We start from the raw sequence: 19,663 nt of genomic DNA, 5'->3' as shown, positions 1-19,663 counted from the left end.
TGGATGTTGTCTACATGGACTTTAGTAAGGCCTTTGACAAGGTTCTGCATGGGAGGTTAGTTCAGAAGGTTCAGACACTAGGTATCCTTGGAAAGGTTGTAAACTGGATTCAAAATTGGCTGTGGGAGAAGACAGAGTGGTAGTGGATGATTGTTTCTCAGACTGGAGGCCTGTGACTAGTGGTGTGCCTCAGGGATCTGTGCTGGGACTATTGTTGTTTGTTGTCTATATCAATGATCTGGATGATAATGTGGTAAATTGGATCAGCAAGTTTGCTGATAACACTAAGATTGGAGGCGTAGTGGACAGTGAGGAAGACTTTCAAAGCTTGCAGAGGGATCTGGACCAACTGGAAAAATGGGCCAGAAAATGGCAGATGGAATTTAATGCAGACAAGTGTGAGGTGTTGCATGTTGGAAGGACAAATCAATTTAGGACATACACAGTAAATGGTCGGGCACTGAGGAGTGCGGAGGAACAATGGGACCTGGGAGTTCAGATACATAATTCCCTGAAAGTGGCGTCACAGGTAGACAGGGTTGTAAAAGGCTTTTGACATCCTGGCATTCATGCATCAAAGTATTGAGTATGGGAGTTGGGACGTTATGGTGAGGTTGTATAAGACATTGGTGAGGCCAAATTTGGAGTATTGTGTGCAGTTCTGGTCACCTAACTATAGGAAGGATATCAGTAAGATTGAAAGAGTGCAGAGAAGATTTACTGGAATGTTGCCGGGTCTTCAGGAGTTGAGATACAGGGAAAGATTGAACAGATTAGGACTTTATTCCTTAGAGCACAGAAGAATGAGGGGAGATTTGATAGGGGTTTACAAAATTATGAGGGATATAGACAGAGTTAATGCGAGTAGGTTCTTTCCACCTAGGTTAGGAGAGATAAGTACGAGAGGACATGGCTTGAGGGTGAAAGGGGAAAGGTTTAGGGGAACATTAGGGGGAACTTCTTCACTCAAAGAGTGGTGGGAGTGTGGAACGAGCTGCCATCTGATGTGGTAAATGCAGGCTCACTCTTAAGTTTTAAGAATAAATTGGATAGATACATGGACAGGAGAGGTCTGGAGGGTTATGGACTGGGTGCAGGTAAATGGGACTAGTGGAATAAAGTTTCGGCACAGACTAGAAGGGCCGAATGGCCTGTTTTCTGTGCTGTAGTGTTCTATGGTTCTATGGTTCTAAGCACTTCCAAGTCCCTCTGCACAACAGCATGCTGCAATCTTTCACCATTTAAATAATAATCTGATCTATTCTTCCTTCCAAAGTGGATGACCTCACATTTACCAACACTGTGCTCCATCTGCCAGACCCTTGCCCACTCACTTAACCTATCTATATCTCTCTGCAGACTCTCCGCATCCTTTGCACAACTTGCTTTTCCACTCAATTTAGTGTCATCAGCAAATTTAGATATGCTACACTCGGTCCCCTCTTCCAAGTCGTGATGTACTGTATATCGCGAACAGTTGCAGGCCCAGCACCAACCCCTGAGGCACCCCACTCACCACTGATTGCCAACCAGAGAAACACGCATTTCGGGTTCAGATGAAAGGTCTCAACCCAAAATATCAACTGTCCATTTCCCCCACAGATACTGCTTGACCCACTGAGTTCCTCCGGCATCTTGTTTATTGCTCCATAACTTCAGTGAACATCTTCTGGAGCTCCATGTGTACTCCAAGCAGGATCATCTCCCATTTTTTTTTTAGTTACTATTTCACATTCAGTTTGGTTTTGAGTATGAGCTCACAAAAGCATAATGCTTTCTACTGGGATACTAGAACATCCTATCCCAGAGGTTAGAGGCTCCAGGTTTCTATATACAGTATAATCCATCAGCAAATGTAAGAATGTTGAAGAGAGATGTAGAGTTGTGACTGATACAAAGTCATTGTGTCTCCATCCCTGCTGTGTCTGTAACATCCCCCAGGTTGTTCACCCCTGAGATCTTGCCATCCTCGTCATGGTCCCTTCTGCCATTCCTCATTCACCAATGACAGCCTTGATTTCCAAAGACGACTCTAAGTTCTGGGATTTCCAAGTGTTTAATTTGGCTTCAATTTCCTGAACCTGAACTTCCAGAACTTTCCTGTGGGGCATAGAGTCATAGAGCAATACAGCAGGGATCCAGGCCCTTTGGCCCATCTAGTCCATGCCCACTACGGTGTCAAAAAGAATTGAAGTTAGAGCTTCAGAAGAACTGGAGAGTAAGATGGTGTGAAATAAGAAAGAAGCCCATCAAAGTGAGAGTGTGCAACAGATTAACAGCCAAGATATGAAAGAGCCTTCATAGGCTCATGAATAGTAAACAAATGGCAATTGGAAGGATGCTTAGATGCTTAAAGATGCTTAGATGCTTAGAAATCTGTGATAGAGACGAGTGCTTGGCAGCAGCCTTTGCCAGGGAAGAAGACATTGCCATAATCTGAGTAGGAGGACTGATAATGGATGGGGTTAAAATTGATAAGGGGAAGGTGCTGTCCTAACCAAAGGGGGATGGTTCGTCACCCTGAATTGGCCTACAATGAAAATATCACATGCACATCAATTAACATGACAATAGATATACTGATAGATTTCTTGCCAAATATGGACTAGAAGGTGCAGCTCTAAAACGTGTGCATGGTCAGTGAGTGTACGTATACCTGAATCTCAACAAGCAGCACGGAGTTTTTACACAGAGAGTGGTAGTTGCCTGGAACAGGCTTCTGGGGGGAAGTGGTGGAAACAGATACAATAATGGCGTTAAAGAGGCTTTTCGACAGATGCATGAATATGCATGGAATGGAGGGATATGGCAGACAGGATTAGTTTAATTTGTCATCGTGCTTAGCACAGGCATTGTGGGCTGAAGGGCCTGTTCTTGTACTGTACTATTCAATGTTTTATGTAAAAGGGGTGCTATTCTGGTTCGCTGCATTCCAATCCGTTGCAACAAAATCTCCTGTACTGTGACTGTAGGTTGTTCTCCAGCAGGATTGGGGAGTCAGTGTGGTTGGAAAGTTAATGCTGTTTGCCCTCTCCTCTTGCCCCACAGTAACCTGTGGAAAGAAATGAACTTTATATTTTTTGGGGTGTATTATTTCTTTCTGCCGAAGGTTTGTTACCCTTGTTTCTCTCCACACAGATGGGTCAATTTGGATTTCAAAACCTGCTGGATCAAACCTGGGTCGAGGGATCTTCCTGCTGAAGTGCCAGGAAGACTTGCTGGACTTCCGTAAAAAGGTGGAGAGTGTGGAGCAGAACTCTAACTGCAGGATGAGTTACAGTAGTTTACCCTTCAACAGAATAGTGCAAAGGTAGTTGGAAAAATCGCACTGTTGGGCAATCTGCAGCCTATGGAATACAAACCACGAATAGCATCTAATTCAGTGCATCAGCTGTACCTTAGTGTGTGGCTCATATCTGGGTCGGAAGGTTCCAGATTCAGGTCACCCTTCTAGAGTAGATACTGATGTGCACTGCACTGCAATCCAAGATTCAGACATGGCATTAAACATTTCTCACAGGGACACAAAAGATTGTGTAATGAGATTTCAAAGAACAGCAGAGTAGTTCTCCATTTCTTGGCTAATATTCATCCCTCAGCAGACATCATTAAATCAGAATACCTGCTGACACCCCACTGCTACATCTGGGGGCCATTTTGCACCAATTCGTTGCCACATTTGCTTGTGCTGTAGCTGACACTTTGGTCAATCTCCTGAAATCTGTATCCTTGAATTACTGGCTGTTCTGCCTCTAGAGATCGCTTCTGATAGAATTGTAGAAATTTCCAGCCATAAACAGGCTATTCAGTCCATCATATCCAGGCTCCTTATAGAACATAAAACATAGAACAGTACAGCACAATACAGCCCCTTCGGCCCACAATGTTGTGCCAACCTTTAAACCTCGCCTAAGACTATCTAACCCCTTCCTCCCACATATCCTTGTATTTTAAATTCCTCCATATGCTTATCTAGTAATCTCTTGAATTTGACCAATGTACCTGCCTCCACCACTGCCCAAGGCAGCGCATTCCATGCCCCAACCACTCTCTGGGTAAAAAACCTTCCTCTGATATCTCCCTTGAACTTCCCACCCATTACCTTAAAGCCATTCCCTCTTGTATTGAGCATTGGTGCCCTGGGAAAGAGGCACTGCCTGTCCACTCTATCTATTCCTCTTAATATTTTGTACACCTCTATCATGTCTCCCCTCATCCTCCTTCTCTCCAAAGAGTAAAGCCCTAGCTCCCTTAGTCTCTCCTCATAATGCATACTCTCTAAACCAGGCAGCATCCTGGTAAATCTGCTCTGCACTCTTTCCAACATTTCCACATCCTTCCTATAATGAGGCGACCAGAACTGGACACAGTACTTTGTGTGGTCTAACCAGTGTTTTGTTGAGCTGCATCATGACCTCACGGCTCTTAAACTTGATCCCTCAACTTATGAAAGCTAACATCCCATAAGTTTTCTTAACTACCCTACCCACCTGTGAGGCAACTTTCAGGGATCTGTGGATATGGGCCCCTAGATTCCTCTGCTCCTCCACACTGCCCAGAATCCTGCCATTAACTTTGTACTCTGCCTTGAAGTTTGTCCTTCCAAAGTGTACCACCTCACATTTCTGCAGGTTGAACTCCATCTGCCACTTCTCAGCCCAGCTCTGCATCATATCAATATCCTTCTGCAATTTTCAACAATCCTCTACACTATCCACAACACCACCAACCTTTACGTCATCTGCAAATTTGCTAACCCACCCTTCCACCCCCTCATCCAAGTCATTAATAAAAATCACGCAGAGCAGATGTCCCAGAACTGATCCTTGTGGGACACCACTAGTCACAGCCCTCCAATCTGAATGGAATCCCTCCACCCAACCCTCTGCTTTCTACAGACAAGCCAATTCTGAATCCACATGGCCAAGCTTCCCTGGAACCCCTGCCCTCTGACCTTCTGAAGAAACCTACCATGTGGAACCTTGTCAAATACCTTACTAAAATCCATGTAGACCACATCTACTGCACTACCCTCATCAATCTGTCTGGTCACCTCCTGAAGGAACACTATCAGGCTTGTGAGACATGATCTGCCCTTCACAAAGCCATGATGGCTGTCCCCAATCAGACCATGATTCTCTAAATGCCCATAGATCCTATCTCTAAGAATCCTTTCCAACAGCTTGCCCACCACAGACGTAAGGATCACTGGTCTATAATTCCCTGGACTGTCCCTACTACCTTTTTTGAATAAAGGGACAACATTTGCCACCCTCCAATCCTCCGGTACCATTCCCGTTGACAACGAGGACTTAAAGATCCTAACCAATGGTTCAGCAATCTCCTCCCTCGCCTCATGGAGCAGTCTGGGGAACATTCCGTCATTCCCCCGGGACTTATCTGTCCTAATATCCTAACTCCAACACATCCTCTCTGTTGATATCAACATGCTCTAGAACATTACCCTTACCAACATGGTCCTCAACGTCATCAAGGCCCCTCTCCTTGATGAATACTGAAGAGAAGTATTCATTGAGGACCTCACCCACTTCCACAGCTTCCAGGCACATCTTCCCACCTTTATCCCTATGATGTCATAGTTCAGCTAAATGTCCCCTTCAATCACCTTCTGTTCCCACCCACCTGGCCCATTTCTCCTCATCACTGTCCTTCTCCAGCCTGGCACTTTATAAATGAACCCCCTCACATACTCTCCACTGCAGTCAAATCCTTACTGTAGTGTAGAGACTGGAACGGTACACAGAACGAGCAGCCATCCAGCTGCTGTTTCAAACATCTCCTCCCTGTCATGTCAACTATCCTATAAAATGGCTGATAACCTTCCTGACAACTTATTACTTTTGTATTTACTTGGTTTACTCCAGAGAACAACATAAGAAACAGGAGCAGGATATTTGACCCTTTAAGACTGCCCCACCGTTCAGTTTGGTCACAGCTGATCATCCAAAGTCAGTTCCCTGTTCCAGCTTTATCTCCACATCTCTTTAGTCTTTGGAACTCAATGTAACTCCTTCCTGAATATGTTTACAATTTGTCTCCACAGTCTTCTGTGATGGAGAATTTCAGAGGTTACGTTTCTCCTCATCTCAGCCCCAAATAGCCCCCAGAAGTGAGGCTGTGACCCCTGATTGTGGGCTTCCCTGCTCTCAAAAACATCCTGCACCCAATCTGTCCAAACCCACTTTATAAGTTTCAGAGAGGCCCCCTTTCATTCTCATCTCTAGAATGTATCAGCCCAGTCACCCCAATCTCTCCTCATACAAGTGTTCTGTTGTCCTGGGAATGAGTGAACCTTTGCTGCACTCCTTCCACTGCAAGAACGTCCTTCCTCAGACAAGGATACAGGTTAGGCAGCCCAGTGGCACAGACAGGAGAGCAGCTGCCTCACAGGACCAGAGATCCAGTTTCAACCCTGACCTCAGGCCCTGTTTGTGTGGAGTTTGCACGTTCTCCCTGCAACCACCAGGGCTTCCACTGAGTTCTCCGGTTTCCTCCCACTTCCCAAAGACATGAGGGTCAGTGGGTTAATTGGCCACTGTACAATGACCCTCGTGTGTAGGTGAGGGGTAGAACGTAGAAAGAATTGATGGGAATGTGGGGAGAATGAAATGGGATGAGTGCAGGAGGTAGCCGCAGAAAAGGGTGCTTGATTATCAGGGGGACTCAACAGGCTGAAGGCTGCTCTGTGCTGTACATCTCTATCGAGTTATACCTTATAATGCAGACAAATGGGATTAGTGTAGATGGGCAGAGTGGTCAGCATGGACATGGTGGGATGAAGGGCACACTTTAGTGCTGCACTGTACAACTCTATGACAGGAGCAGTATTTCACTGCAGAGCATGTAAAGAAACACTCTCCCCAGAGAGACACAAGCCAGTAGCTTCATTGCATCAAAATCAAGGGAAACAGGCAAAAAACAATCAGAATGATCATCATGAAGCTCCCTTGTTAAGGTGAATCTTACAGAGAACAGGGGATGTAAGTACAAGGGACTGGTGGGCTGACAGGGCTGGACAGTTTGGCTCTGTATTCTTTGGAGTTTAGAAGAATGAGGGGTGCCCTTATTCAAACTTTTAAGACCCGAAGGAGAGATGTTGAGGTGTTTCCACCAGTGGAAGAGTCATGAACAAGGGCACATAGCTACAAAATAAATGGCTAGTCATTTAAAACTGAGGTGTGTTGAAATGTCTTCCCTCAGAGGGTGATGAATCCCTGGAATTCTCTGCCTTTAAGGATGGTGGAGGCCGGATCATTAGAAACATATAAGGTGGAGATAGATAAATACTTAGAGGAATTGAGGGTTATGGGGAACTGGTATAGAAGAGGAGTTGAGGCCAGCATAGATCAGCCATTATCATATTGTATGGTGGGGCAGGTTTGAGGGACCAAATGGCCTACTCCTGCTCCCATTTACTTGTGACTCCAAAGCATGTTCCTGTGGGATCGTAGGCATTTTGTGTTTCTAGCAAAGGTAGCTCTCTGCCTGAAACCATTGGGAAAAGACCGGCATGATAACTGAAGATAAAATCTCTGCTGTTGGTGTCAGGGGCTCTGGCAATGACGAATAACTCTTACATTCCCGTGGAATCCTACTCAAATGATTCTGCTTTTAACCAATAGATACCTGCACAAACCTCTCCTCCTAGAAGGGCGGAAATTTGATATCCGCTCCTACTTCCTGATTGCCTGCACCTCTCCCTACATGATCTTCTTCTGCCATGGTTACGTGAAATTGTCATGTAATAAGTATGATCCCTACTCTGATGATCTGACAAGTCACCTGACCAACCAGGTGAGTTGAACTAATGGAACATATCCTCTGGCATTTTCCCTTGTAAATGATAACATTTATAAATCTAAAGTATGCAGATCCTATAGTGCAATGTATTGATAACAAGACATAGAGCAATATTAATGGGAGTGGACAAAGAAAACACGGATTTATGGAGGGAGTCTGACAAATCTGCTGGAGATCTTTGACCAGGTAACTAGTAGAATGGATAAGGGAGAACCAGCGCATGTGGTGCATTTGGACATCCAGAAGGCCCTTGTTAAAATCCCACACAAGATATTAGCCTGCAAAATTAAAGCAATAGAATCACAATCAGGTTTATTATCACTGACTTGTATATTGTGAAATTTGTTGTTTTGCAGCAGCAGTACAGTGCAGAGACATAAAATTACTATAAATTACAAAAAAATAAATAGTACAAAAAAAAAGGAATAACAAAGTAGTGTTCATGGATTCATGGACTGGGAGTAATATGCCGGTGTGGGTTGAGAATTGATTGACAGATAAGAAGGAGAGAGTGGGAATAAGTCAGTCCTTTCTTGGGATGGCAGGCAGTGACCAGTGGGATACCACAGGGATCAGTGCTTGGGACACAGCTCTTCCCATTACATGTCAGTGATCTGCATGAGGGAAACAAATATAATCTTTCTAAATTTGCTGATAACACAAATCTGGATGGGACTGAACTGTAAGGAGAACTCAGAGGGACTTCAGGACAATTTAGACAACTTGAGTGGACAAATCCCTGGCAGATGCATTTTAAGAGCATTATTTAGATGTGGAAGTTTGGGAAGTGTTGATGTACAAAGGAATCCTTGTATACCAGTCTCTGAAAGCCAACAGACAGGTGCAGCAAAACAGAGACACAAGAGATTCTGCAGATGCTGGAATCTGGAGCAACACACAAAAAAGTGCTGGAGGAACTCAGCAGGTTAGGCAGCATCTATGGCGGGAAATAAACAGTTGACGTTTCGGGTCAAGGCTCTTCATCAGGAGCAGCAAAACAGAAACACGAGAGATTCTGCAGATGCTGTAATCTGGAGCAACAGATCTGATGAAGGGTCTCAACCCGAAATGTCAGCTCTTTATTTCCCTCCATAGATGCTGCCTGACCTTTTGTGTTCCTCCAGCACTTTGTGTGTGTTGCTGCAGACAAGTGCAGCAAGCAGTGAAGATGACACTTGGACAGCATCATGGATAGGAAAGGTTTAGAGGGATTTGGGCCAAGCAAAGGCAAATGGGACGAGCTCAGGTAGGCAACTTGGCTGGAATGGATGAGTTGGGCGGAAGGGCCTGTTTCCGTGCTGTATAAATCTACGACTCGATATAATGCTTCACCAGGTGCCATTAAGAGCCCTGAAGACCATTCTGGAATCAGATCAGATCTCAATCCACGTGTAAATTACCAAGTAATATTTTCAATTAAGAAATAAATAACAAATAACGTGGCAGTGATACAGTAGTTACTTTCCTTTAACTAACTCCTGCTCTGGCCTCATCCCTGTTCTGTAACCCATTGTAATCCTTTGAGCCTCTGGTTTATTCCCAACTTCCTCCAACCCACTGGAAGGTGCCCTTGATGGAACTGTCCAAATAATCCCACTCTCTGCTCTTTTCTTGACTTAAATTTCCTTTAAATCAAAAGGCCACTGGTGTTGAGTAAATCTCTTCCACATGCCTCCAATCATTGCAGATAATATCAATTCACTGTGTAGAGAGAATGGAGATTGATGGAGAGGCCTGACTTACATTGCTGTGTAAATTAAAATCCTCTCCACACAAGGAAATCAAAGGAGTTTGTTGTTCGTCTGTTGTTTGTGCGTGTATCTCTCCAGGGTACAGCGATTACGCAGGTGAGACCGGAGCCGCCCAGCTGAATTCAAGGCAGGTGTTCATTAGCACTGTGTCAATTACCCAGCAACCCCAGAGAGAGGCTAAAATTACCCACCTCAGCACCTGTCAACAACCTTCCCAAACTCTCTCATCCCATGGCAGCATGACCTTCTCTTTGTGCTTTTCATTGATCCTGTTGTGTTTTCATTGAAAATTTATTTAGTAACTTTTCGTGGTCTATAGCTTCTGTAAAGAACCGGCATCTGAACAATTCCCATCAGAATTTCCATCCCTTAAAATACAGGACTTGGATGGAGTTGTTTGGACACGTCACGTAACTGTGCTGATTGTCCACTCTCACTGATGTTTCCATTGAACAATAAAGAAGGACATTGTTGTTGGTTGTCCGACATTGGCTTAGCCTACCCTGATGGACCTAGTGCTTCACTCAAGAATCTTGTAAACTGCCAGGTGTTTGCCTGAAGTTTCCCGGCACTGGTTGTCTCCAAACACACCAGCTAGAAATTTGTTATTTGCCCTGTACGTGAATTATTGGTCAATGAAAGGAAATTTCTGGAGCAGGTTTCAATAAACGTGGTTTACCACATGGCACAGTCAAGTAGAGAGCAGACAATGTATTCCTCTCACATCTGGCATCCTAGGTAGCTGGAACCATCAGCAAGGAGGTGAATTTTCATGAGGTTTGCACTACCAACATTCAAAAGAAACAGTTGTGATTGAAGGAAAACCTAAAGAATTCTACTGGCTGAGAGAAGCAAACTTTCACCAGGACTAAAGGAAGCAAATCTAGTTGTGAGACCTTCAAAAGGAACTTCCTTTTGTAAAATGTCCAAAAGCGTTTTACAGGTGCATTATCAAAGAAAGTAGTTTGATTCAGAGTTGCCCAACACATTGTGATAGAAAGAGGAAAGAGTGGTGAGAGAGCCATCTGTTGCATTCAGAAAGATTCACAAGGATGATAAGAATTGGATGGAGCTGAGATTTGTCAATGCTTTGGATTCCATGCCCCAGCATTGGTTTCCCAGTGCTCAATCAACCAAGCTGCCAAGGGAAGCTAGGACCGTCACACCAAGAGAGGGCCTTCAGCTGGCTCAGGAGGAACAGCCTGTAGCCTTGTAACTTAACCAGACCCAATTTGTTCCTTTCCGCCACATACAGCCTCTGCCACCAAACCTCTATGATTTCTTCCCTACTGTCTCTCCCCCCACTTCATAGAACCATAGAACCATAGAACAATACAGCACAATACAGGCCCTTCAGCCCACCATGTTGTGCCGCCCTTCAAACCACACCTAAGACTATCTAACCCCTTCCTCCCACATATCCCTCTATCTTAAATTCCTCCATATGCTTATCTAACAATCTCTTGAACTTGTCCAATGTATCATCCTCCACCACCACCCCAGGCAGCGCATTCCATGCACCAACCACTCTCTTGGTGAAAAACCTCCCTCTGACATCTCCCTTGAACTTCCCACCCATTACCTTAAAACCATGTCCACTTGTTTTGAGCATTGGCGCCCTGGGAACGAGGCACTGGCTGTCCACTCTATTTATTCCTCTCAATATCTTGTACACCTCTATCATGTCTCCCCTCATCCTCCTTCTCTCCAATGAGAACAGCCCTAGCTCCTTTAGCCACTCCTCATAATCCATACTCTCTAATCCAGGCAGCATCCTGGTAAATCTCCTCTGCACCCTTTCCAACGCCTCCACATCCTTCCGATAATGAGGCGACCAGAACTGGACACAGTACTCTAAGTGTGGCCTAACCAGAGTTTTGTAAAGCTGCATCATCACTTCGCGGCTCTTAAACTTGATCCCCAGTCTTATGAAAGAAAGCTAACATCCCATAAACTTTCTTAACTACCCTATCCACCTGTGAGGCGACTTTCAGTGATCTGTGGATATGAACCCCCTTATCCCTCTGCTCCTCCACACTGCCCAGAATCCTACCATTTACCTTGTACTCCGCCTTGGAGGTTGTCCTTCCAAAGTGTACTACCTCACACTTCTCCGGATTGAACTCCATCTGCCACTTGTCAGCCCAGCTCTGCATCCTATCAATATCCCTCTGCAAGCTTCAACAGCCCTCCACGCTATCCACAACACAACCAATCTTTGTGTCATCTGCAAACTTGCTAACCCACCCTTCCACCCCCTCATCTAAGTCATTAATAAATATCACAAAAAGTAGAGGTCCCAGAACCAATCCCTGTGGGACACCACTAGTCACAGCCCTCCAGTCCGAATGCACTCCCTCCACCACAACCCTCTGCTTTCTGCAGGCAAGCCAATTCTAAATCCACACGGCCAAACCTCCCTGGATCCCTTGGCCTCTGACCTTCTGAAGAAGCCTACCATGCGGAACCTTGTCAAACGCCTTACTAAAATCCAAGTAGACCACATCCGCTGAACTATGCTCATCAATCTTCCTGGTCACCTTCTCAAGGAACCCTATCAGGCTTGTGAGGCAAGCTCTTCCCTTCACAAAGCCATGCTGGCTGTCCCTAATCAGTCCATGATTCTCTAAATGCTCATAGATCCTATCTCTTAGAATCCTTTCTAACAGCTTACCCACCACAGACGTAAGGCTCACTGGTCCGTAATTCCCTGGACTATCCCTACAACCTTTCTTGAATAAGGGGACAACATTCGCCACCCTCCAATCCTCTGGTACCATCCCCGTTGACAACGAGGACTCAAAGATCCTAACCAACGGTTCAGCAATCTCCTCTTTCACCTCACGAAGCAGCCTGGGGAACACTCCGTCAGGCCCCGGGGACTTATCTGTCCTAATATTTTATAACAGCTCCAACACATCCTCTCTCTTGATATCTACATACTCTAGAACATTACCCTCACCAACACTGTCCTCAGCATCATCAAGACCCCTCTCTTTGGTGAATACTGAAGAGGAGTATTCATTGAGAACCTCACCCACTTCCACAGCTTCCAGGCACATCCTCCCAGCTTTGTCTTTAATCGGACCTACCTTTAGCCTAGCCATCCTTCTGCTCTTCACGTACGAGAAAAAAGCCTTGGGATTCTCCTTAACCCTACTCGCCAAAGCCTTTTCGTGTCCCCTTCTCGCTCTCCTCAGTCCTTTCTTAAGTTCCCTCCTTGCTATTCTATATTCCTCACAAGCCCTGTCCAATCCTTGCTGCTTGCACCTTATGTATGCTGCCTTCTTCTTCCTAACTAGTTATTCCACCTCTCTCGTCACCCACGGTTCCTTCACCCTACCATTCCTTCTCTGCCTCACCGGGACAAATTTATCCCTAACATCCTGCAAAAGATCCCTGAACATCGACTACATCTTCATAGTACATTTCCCTTCAAAAATGTCACCCCAATTTACACTCCCAAGTTCTTGTCTTATAGCCTCATAATTCGCCTTTCCCCAATTAAATATCTTCCTCTCCTTTCTGCTCCTATCCCTGTCCATGACAATTCTAAAGGTTATGGAGCAATGGTTACTGTCCTCCAGATGCTCACCCACTGATAGATCTGTAACCTGTCCCGGTTCATTATCTAAAATTAGATCTAATATGGCATTCCCTCTAGTTGGCCTGTCAACATACTGTGACAGGATTCCATCCTGGACACACTTAACAAACTGCGCCCCGTCTAAACCCTTGGCACTAAGTAGGTGCCAATCAATATTTGGGAAGTTGAAGTTTCCCATTATGATAACCCTTTTATTTTCACACCTTTCCAAAAACTGCTTCCCAATCTGCTCTTCAGTATCCCTACTGCTACCGGGGAGCCTATAGAATACTCCCAGGAGGGTAACTGCCCCTTTCTTGTTCCTAACTTCCACCCATATTGACTCTGGAGCAGATCCTTCTACATTATTTACCCTTTCTGCAGCTGTAACAGTGTCCCTGACCAGTATCGCCAACCCTCCTCCTCTTCTCCCCCCCTCCCTGTCCCTTTTAAAACACTGAAAACCAGGAATATTCAATAGCCATTCCTGCCCTGATGTCAGCCATGTCTCTGTAATAGCCACAATATCATAGCCCCATGTACTTATCCAAGCTCTCACTTCATCTCCCTTATTCCTGATGCTTCTTGCATTTAAGTAAATGCACTTTAGCCCATCCGCCTCACTATTTTTATAGCCTGTACTCTGCTCTCCTTCCTCAAAGCCTCTTTACCTGTCAGATCTGACTTTTCCCCATTCCTTCCACAATCCTTTTACCACATCCACAGGCCTAAGGTGCTCTACTTGCTCTGCTCTTGAACTGTTCACCTTGTACTTACCAGGAGGAGTGTCCTTCCATCTGCCTGTCTCCACACCCCTCAGGAGGGGCAGGTTTAAGCTCATTTCAGCCTTGTGAATTTTGTTTTACCCACAGTTCATCCAGAAAAAGAATCCCAGGTACAGTGACATGAAGGAGGACACGATCTGGTCCATGGAGCACCTGAACGAGTACATTAATGAGAAGTACATGGAATCAAAGCATCTTCCAAAGGACTGGGTCTTCACTGTTTTTGCAGTAAGTCTGCATTTCCTTCCTGGTGCTTTCACTCAGATAATTCTCCGCAATCATATGTAGATATGCTGGGCTTTACAGGATTGGATTGTGGTCTCTAGACTGGCAATGAGAAGTGGCCCCTTGTTTTTTAAAAACATTGTCAGATGGATCCATTGATGAAAGTTAACCATTGACCAAACTAGAATAGTTTTTTCCCTCAAGAATCAGGGCACCATCCCTTGGACATGTTTGGTACCAACCAAGTTGTGAGTCAGGGCACCTCCTGAGCTCTGAGTTGTGGCTCAGTGATGTGTTCCATGGCAGTAGGTGCTGGTCCTTGCATTTTGGCCAGTGTAACCATTGTTCTCTTGCGCTGCAGGTTAGGCATGCTTCATGCAGAATGTAAGCACCAATGTAGTGGTGCTGGGGATGAGTAGGGTTTGCTGCTGAGCTCCTGGGCAGGTTTGCAGCTCATTGAGGTAAAAAATCCACCAGAGGCATTAGATCCAAGTGAGATGAGCCTTGATGCTGAGATATCCTTGACTTTCTACCTCTGAGGATCGGTGAGCTTCTCTAATACCTGCTGCCTTAGACCCATGTAGCATGGAATATAATCTGGAGAATCAGCAACTGTACAATGCAAATGTCAGGCACTGCCTGACTTCTGATATTGAGCTTTCCATCCAGACAGATATGTGCATTTTTGTAGCACCTTTCGTAGCCTCAGGATATACCAAGGTACAACAAGGTATTTTAGAAGTGCAGTCATTGTAACGAAGGAAACAGCACAATTAATTTACACATAGCAATCTCCTACAAACAAGAATGCAAAGAAGATGATTTGTTTTGGGAATAAATATTGGCCATAACTTCAAGAAAACCCCCTTGCTTTTCTGAAAACTGCTGCAGAATCAGGCGCAGTATGGGCTGAATGGCCTCCTTCTGTTCTCTACCCACTCTATGATTCTATGACTCTGGGAGAGCAAATCCAGGAAGGAGGTTGGGAAGGTGGGGGGTGATGGGAAGCAGAGGAAAATTTGTATCTGAGTGTTCTCCCTTGGAAACAAGACTCAGCTTGAAAGAGGAAGGGAGATTAAATGTCATGAAAAACTTTACATCTTCCTTGCAGAAGAGAATGCAGCAAATCATGGTGCAATGTTTCTCTGCTGTCAAGGGGAAATTGGAATGTAAACTGGGCTACTTCGATCTATTGGGCTGCGACTTTATCATTGATCACAATTTCAAGGTAATTTCCTTTTTTTCATTCTCCTCTGTTATAATCTTTGGTTCATTATCAAAGTTGGAGCATTATCAAAATTAGAGCATTGTTTACACAACATGGATGGAACTTTGGTTGGTTCAAAACCCTGATGTCTGCTGGTAACTCCATCTCCACCTGTTCCTGGAGCTTTCCTTGTGCCAGTCAGTTGGACAAAAAACCTTTGTAGTGTGAAATCCATGTACTGCCACCATCTGTGGTCTGCGTACTGCCATCCTCCGTGGTCCACATCGTGCCACCCTCTGTGGTCCGCGTACTGCCACCCTCTGTGGTCTTCCACCGCAGTTCCACCAGACATGTTGGGTGTGCTAGTGCAGCTCCCAAATGCCCTTCGGCACTTCTTGTTTAACAGGGTTGGCCCCTGGCTTGCAGTGAGGAACATGTCACATCACACCCACTCCCCAACTGGCAACTCAAATCCCTGGCTACCATCCCCCACCTCTCCATCACCAATCCCCAGCAGTCAACCCTTCTCCCATCACACCGATTCTACCTTCTGACCCCTGACACCTGACCCTGAACTGGACATTTCTTCTCCTCAATTCCCACCACATACTACAATGGGAAATACCAGAAGCAAGGCCTTGTGCCTGAGAAAGATCAGGACAGCTTGGAGCTACTGGAATAGTGCTGGTTTTTCCACTGTGATCTGACTGACCAAGGTGTCTTTGGAGATACCAACCACATTCTGGGCACAGATCGCATGAAAACAGCGTTGATCTGGTTCAGCTGAGATGTGAATGTGACTTCAATGGGACTGAAAGGGCCTCACTTACTGGCTTTTATTGCCCTGCTGATGTCCTCACTTGACCAAGGTAAGAAAGGGAATGGCATTTTGCTGAGATCCTCAGACCTATTGAGGGGTAGTTCCCGGGCTAATTAGCACTTGAGTGACAGCTCGTCTCTGGCCCCAATTGGTTGGTTTGCTCTGATGTAAAATTCACAATGAGTGGGAACTGGTGCCCTCTGGTGGAGGTACTGGTGTAACTCCTCCCTGGAACCATCGGTGATGGAGTTCAGTAACTGACCTGGACCACAGAGAGCTTTCCATTTCACGGAGGGGGGTTTGTTTCATAACACACGTACGTCAGAAGGCATTGAAGAGATGATTTCTGAAAATCTGATTTCAGTCCCAAACAGTGCCGCAAATTCACTGCAATTCCAAGTAGGCCAGTGGCCAAGGGAAAAGAGATAACCAACCGATAACCATCTGATAACTGACCGATAACTGAATGATAACTGACCGATAACTGACTGATAACCGACCAATAACTGACCAATAACCGACCAATAACTGCCCGATAAATGACCAGGTTCAGATGCTGGCCAAGAATTCATTCATGAACACAATGCCCTTTAGTGATGGTGAAAGATACATTTTCTGATATAATCAGTCTAATATTCATGTTAGAAAGAAGTTAAGAAAAATGTAAAATTTAACTCAAAGATCTGATATGTTTATTTTTGAAAGAAGCCATTTCTTTTTAAATTTAGTATCCTCTTGTGGATAATGGCTATCAGTTCTTACTGCAACAGTGATGGTTTACCTCGCTTATTTTGGAGAGGTGCAAAGATAACAGGGCTGTTGTCATGGGTGATTTCAACTTCCCTAATATTGATTGGCACCTCCTTAGTGTAAAGGGGATAGATGGGACGGAGTTTGTTCAGTGTGTACAGGAAGGATTCCTGACACAGTATGTGGACAGGCTGACTAGAGGACAGGCCATTCTGGACCTGGTACTGGGCAATGAGTCTGATCAGGTTTCAGATCTCTCGGTGGGAGAGCATTTTGGAGATAGTGACCATAACTCCTTGACCTTTATCATAGCCTTGGAGAGGGATAGGAGCAGACGATATGGGAAAGTATTTAACTGGGGGAGGGGGAATTATGATGCTATTAGGCAGGAACTTGGGAGCATAAATTGGGAACAGATGTTCTTGGGGAAGTGCACAGCGGAAATGTGGAGGCTGTTTAAGGAATACTTGCATGGGGCTCTGGATGGATTTGTCCCATTGAGGCAGGGTAAGGATGGTAGAGTGAAGGAACTGTGGTTGACACGAGATGTAGAATATCTTGTTAAGAGGAAGAAAGAAGGTTACCTGAGGTTTAGAAAGCAAGGATCAGACAGGGCTCTGGAGAGTTACAAGGTAGCCAGGAGGGAGCTTAAGAATGGACTTAGGACAACTGGAAGGGGGCATGAAAGGTCCTTGGCATTCTACACATATGTGAAGAATAAGAGGATGACTGAAGTGAGGGTAGGACCCATCAGGGATAAAAGAGGAAACATGTGCCTGGAGTCGGAAGAGGTAGGGGAGGTCCTTAATGAATACCTTGCTTCAGTATTCACCAGAGAGAGAGACCTTGACATTTGTGAGGATGGCGTATGACAGACCGATATGCTAGGACATGTCGACGTGAGGAAAGAGGATGTGCTGGAACTATTGAAAAACATTAGGATAAGTCACCGGGGCCGGACAGGATATATCCAAGGTTATTACGGGAACTAAGGAAGAGATTGCTGCACCTTTGGCAATGATCTTTGCGTCCTTGCTGGTCTTAGGAGTAGTGCCAGATGATTGGAGGGTGGCAAATGTTTTTCCTTTGTTCAAGAAAGGGAGTAGGGATAACCCTGGGAATTACAGACCAGTGAGTCTTACTTCAGTGGTGGGCAAATTACTGGAAAAGATTCTTAAAGACAGGATTTATGGGCATTTGGAGAAGCATAGGCTAATTAGGAACAGTCAGCATGGCTTTGTGAGGGGCAAGTCGTGCCTCGCGAGCTTGATTGAATTCTTTGAGGATGTGACAAAGCGCATTGAAGAAGGTAGAGCAGTGGATGTGGTGTACATGGATTTTAGTAAGGCATTTGATAAGGTTCCTCATGGAAGGCTCATTCAGAAAGTTAGGAAGCATGGGATCCAGCGAAACTTGGCTGTGTGAATTCAGAATTGGCTCGCCCATAGAAGACAGAGGGTGGTGGTAGATGGAGCATATTCTGCCTGGAGGTCAGTGACCAGTAGTGTTCAGCAGGGATCTGTTCTGGGACCCCTGCTCTTTGTGATTTTTATAAATGACTTGGATGAGGATGTGGAATGGTGGGTTAGTAAGTTTGCTGATGATACAAAGGTTGGTGGTGTTGTGGATAGTGTAGAAGGTTACTGTAGATTCCAACAGGATATTGATAGAATGCAGAGCTGGGCTGAGAAGTGGCAGACAGAGTTCAACCCGGATAAGTGTGAAGTGTTACACTTCAGGAGATCGAATTCGAAGGCAGAATACAAGGTTAATGGCAGGACTCTTAGCAGTGTGTAGGAGCAGAGGGATCTTGGGGTCCACATCTATAGATCCCTCAAGGTTGCCACGCAGGTCGATAGGGTTGTTAAGAAGGCGTATGGAGTGTTGGCCTTCATTAGTTGGTGTATTGAGTTCAAGAGCAGTGAGGTGATGTTGCAGCTCCATAGAACTCTAGTTAGACCACACTTAGTGTTCAGTTCTGGTTGCGTCATTACAGGAAGGATGTGGAAGCTTTAGAGAGGGTGCAGAGGAGATTTACCAGGATGTTGCCTGGATTGGAGAGCACGTCTTATGAGGATAGGTTGAACGAGCTCAGGCTTTTCTCTTTGGAGAGAAGGAGGATGAGAGGTGACTTGATTGGTGTGTACAAGATGATGAGGCATAGATCGAGTGGACAGTCAGAGACTTTTTCCCAGTGTGACAATGGCTAACATGAGGGAACATAATTTTAGGGTGATTGGAGGAAGGTATAAGGGGAATGTCAGGGGTAAGTTTTTTACACAGAGATTGGTGGGTGCGTGGAACGCACTGCCGGCAGAGGTTGTGGGGGCAGATACATTAGGGACATTTAAGACACTGTTAGATAGACATATGAATGATAGAGAAATAGGGGGCTATGTGGGAGGGAAGGGTTAGATAGATCTTAGAGCAGGATAAAATGTCAGCACAACATTGTGGGCCAAAGGTCCTGTACTGTGCTGTAGTGTTCTATGATGTATGTTCAAAATGCTCAAAGAATCAAGACCAGCTGCACAAAGGCCATGGTCCAGTGACGGCCATCATTGTGCTCCACTAATGAGATATCACAGCTACAATGGGCCAAATGGCTGTCTCCTATAGTGTACCTGACATGTCTGAAGATCCCTCTCAGCCTTTCCCTTCCTCATCCACCCACTGCCCCTTGACAGCATCACCTGAAAACATGATATCAATTTCCAC

The 19,663-nt window shown here is 45.3% G+C and overlaps 1 protein-coding gene across 1 annotated transcript in view; it reads left to right on the top strand.

The window, feature by feature from the left end:
* Positions 1-19,663, top strand: part of LOC127583253 (protein polyglycylase TTLL10-like) — a 51,722-nt gene that overhangs the window by 22,130 nt on the left and 9,929 nt on the right. The window contains exons 6-9 of the mRNA XM_052039021.1: positions 3,139-3,310; positions 7,644-7,815; positions 14,031-14,171; positions 15,280-15,396. Of these exons, the coding sequence (XP_051894981.1) occupies positions 3,139-3,310; positions 7,644-7,815; positions 14,031-14,171; positions 15,280-15,396 (602 nt within the window). The remainder of the gene's footprint in view (positions 1-3,138; positions 3,311-7,643; positions 7,816-14,030; positions 14,172-15,279; positions 15,397-19,663) is intronic.

Source organism: Pristis pectinata, chromosome 26 (assembly GCF_009764475.1).
Source record: "Pristis pectinata isolate sPriPec2 chromosome 26, sPriPec2.1.pri, whole genome shotgun sequence".
NCBI classification, from domain to species: domain Eukaryota; kingdom Metazoa; phylum Chordata; class Chondrichthyes; order Rhinopristiformes; family Pristidae; genus Pristis; species Pristis pectinata.
The sequence above is the reverse complement of the archived record's forward strand: the minus strand, read 5'-3'. Positions and strand labels throughout refer to the sequence as shown.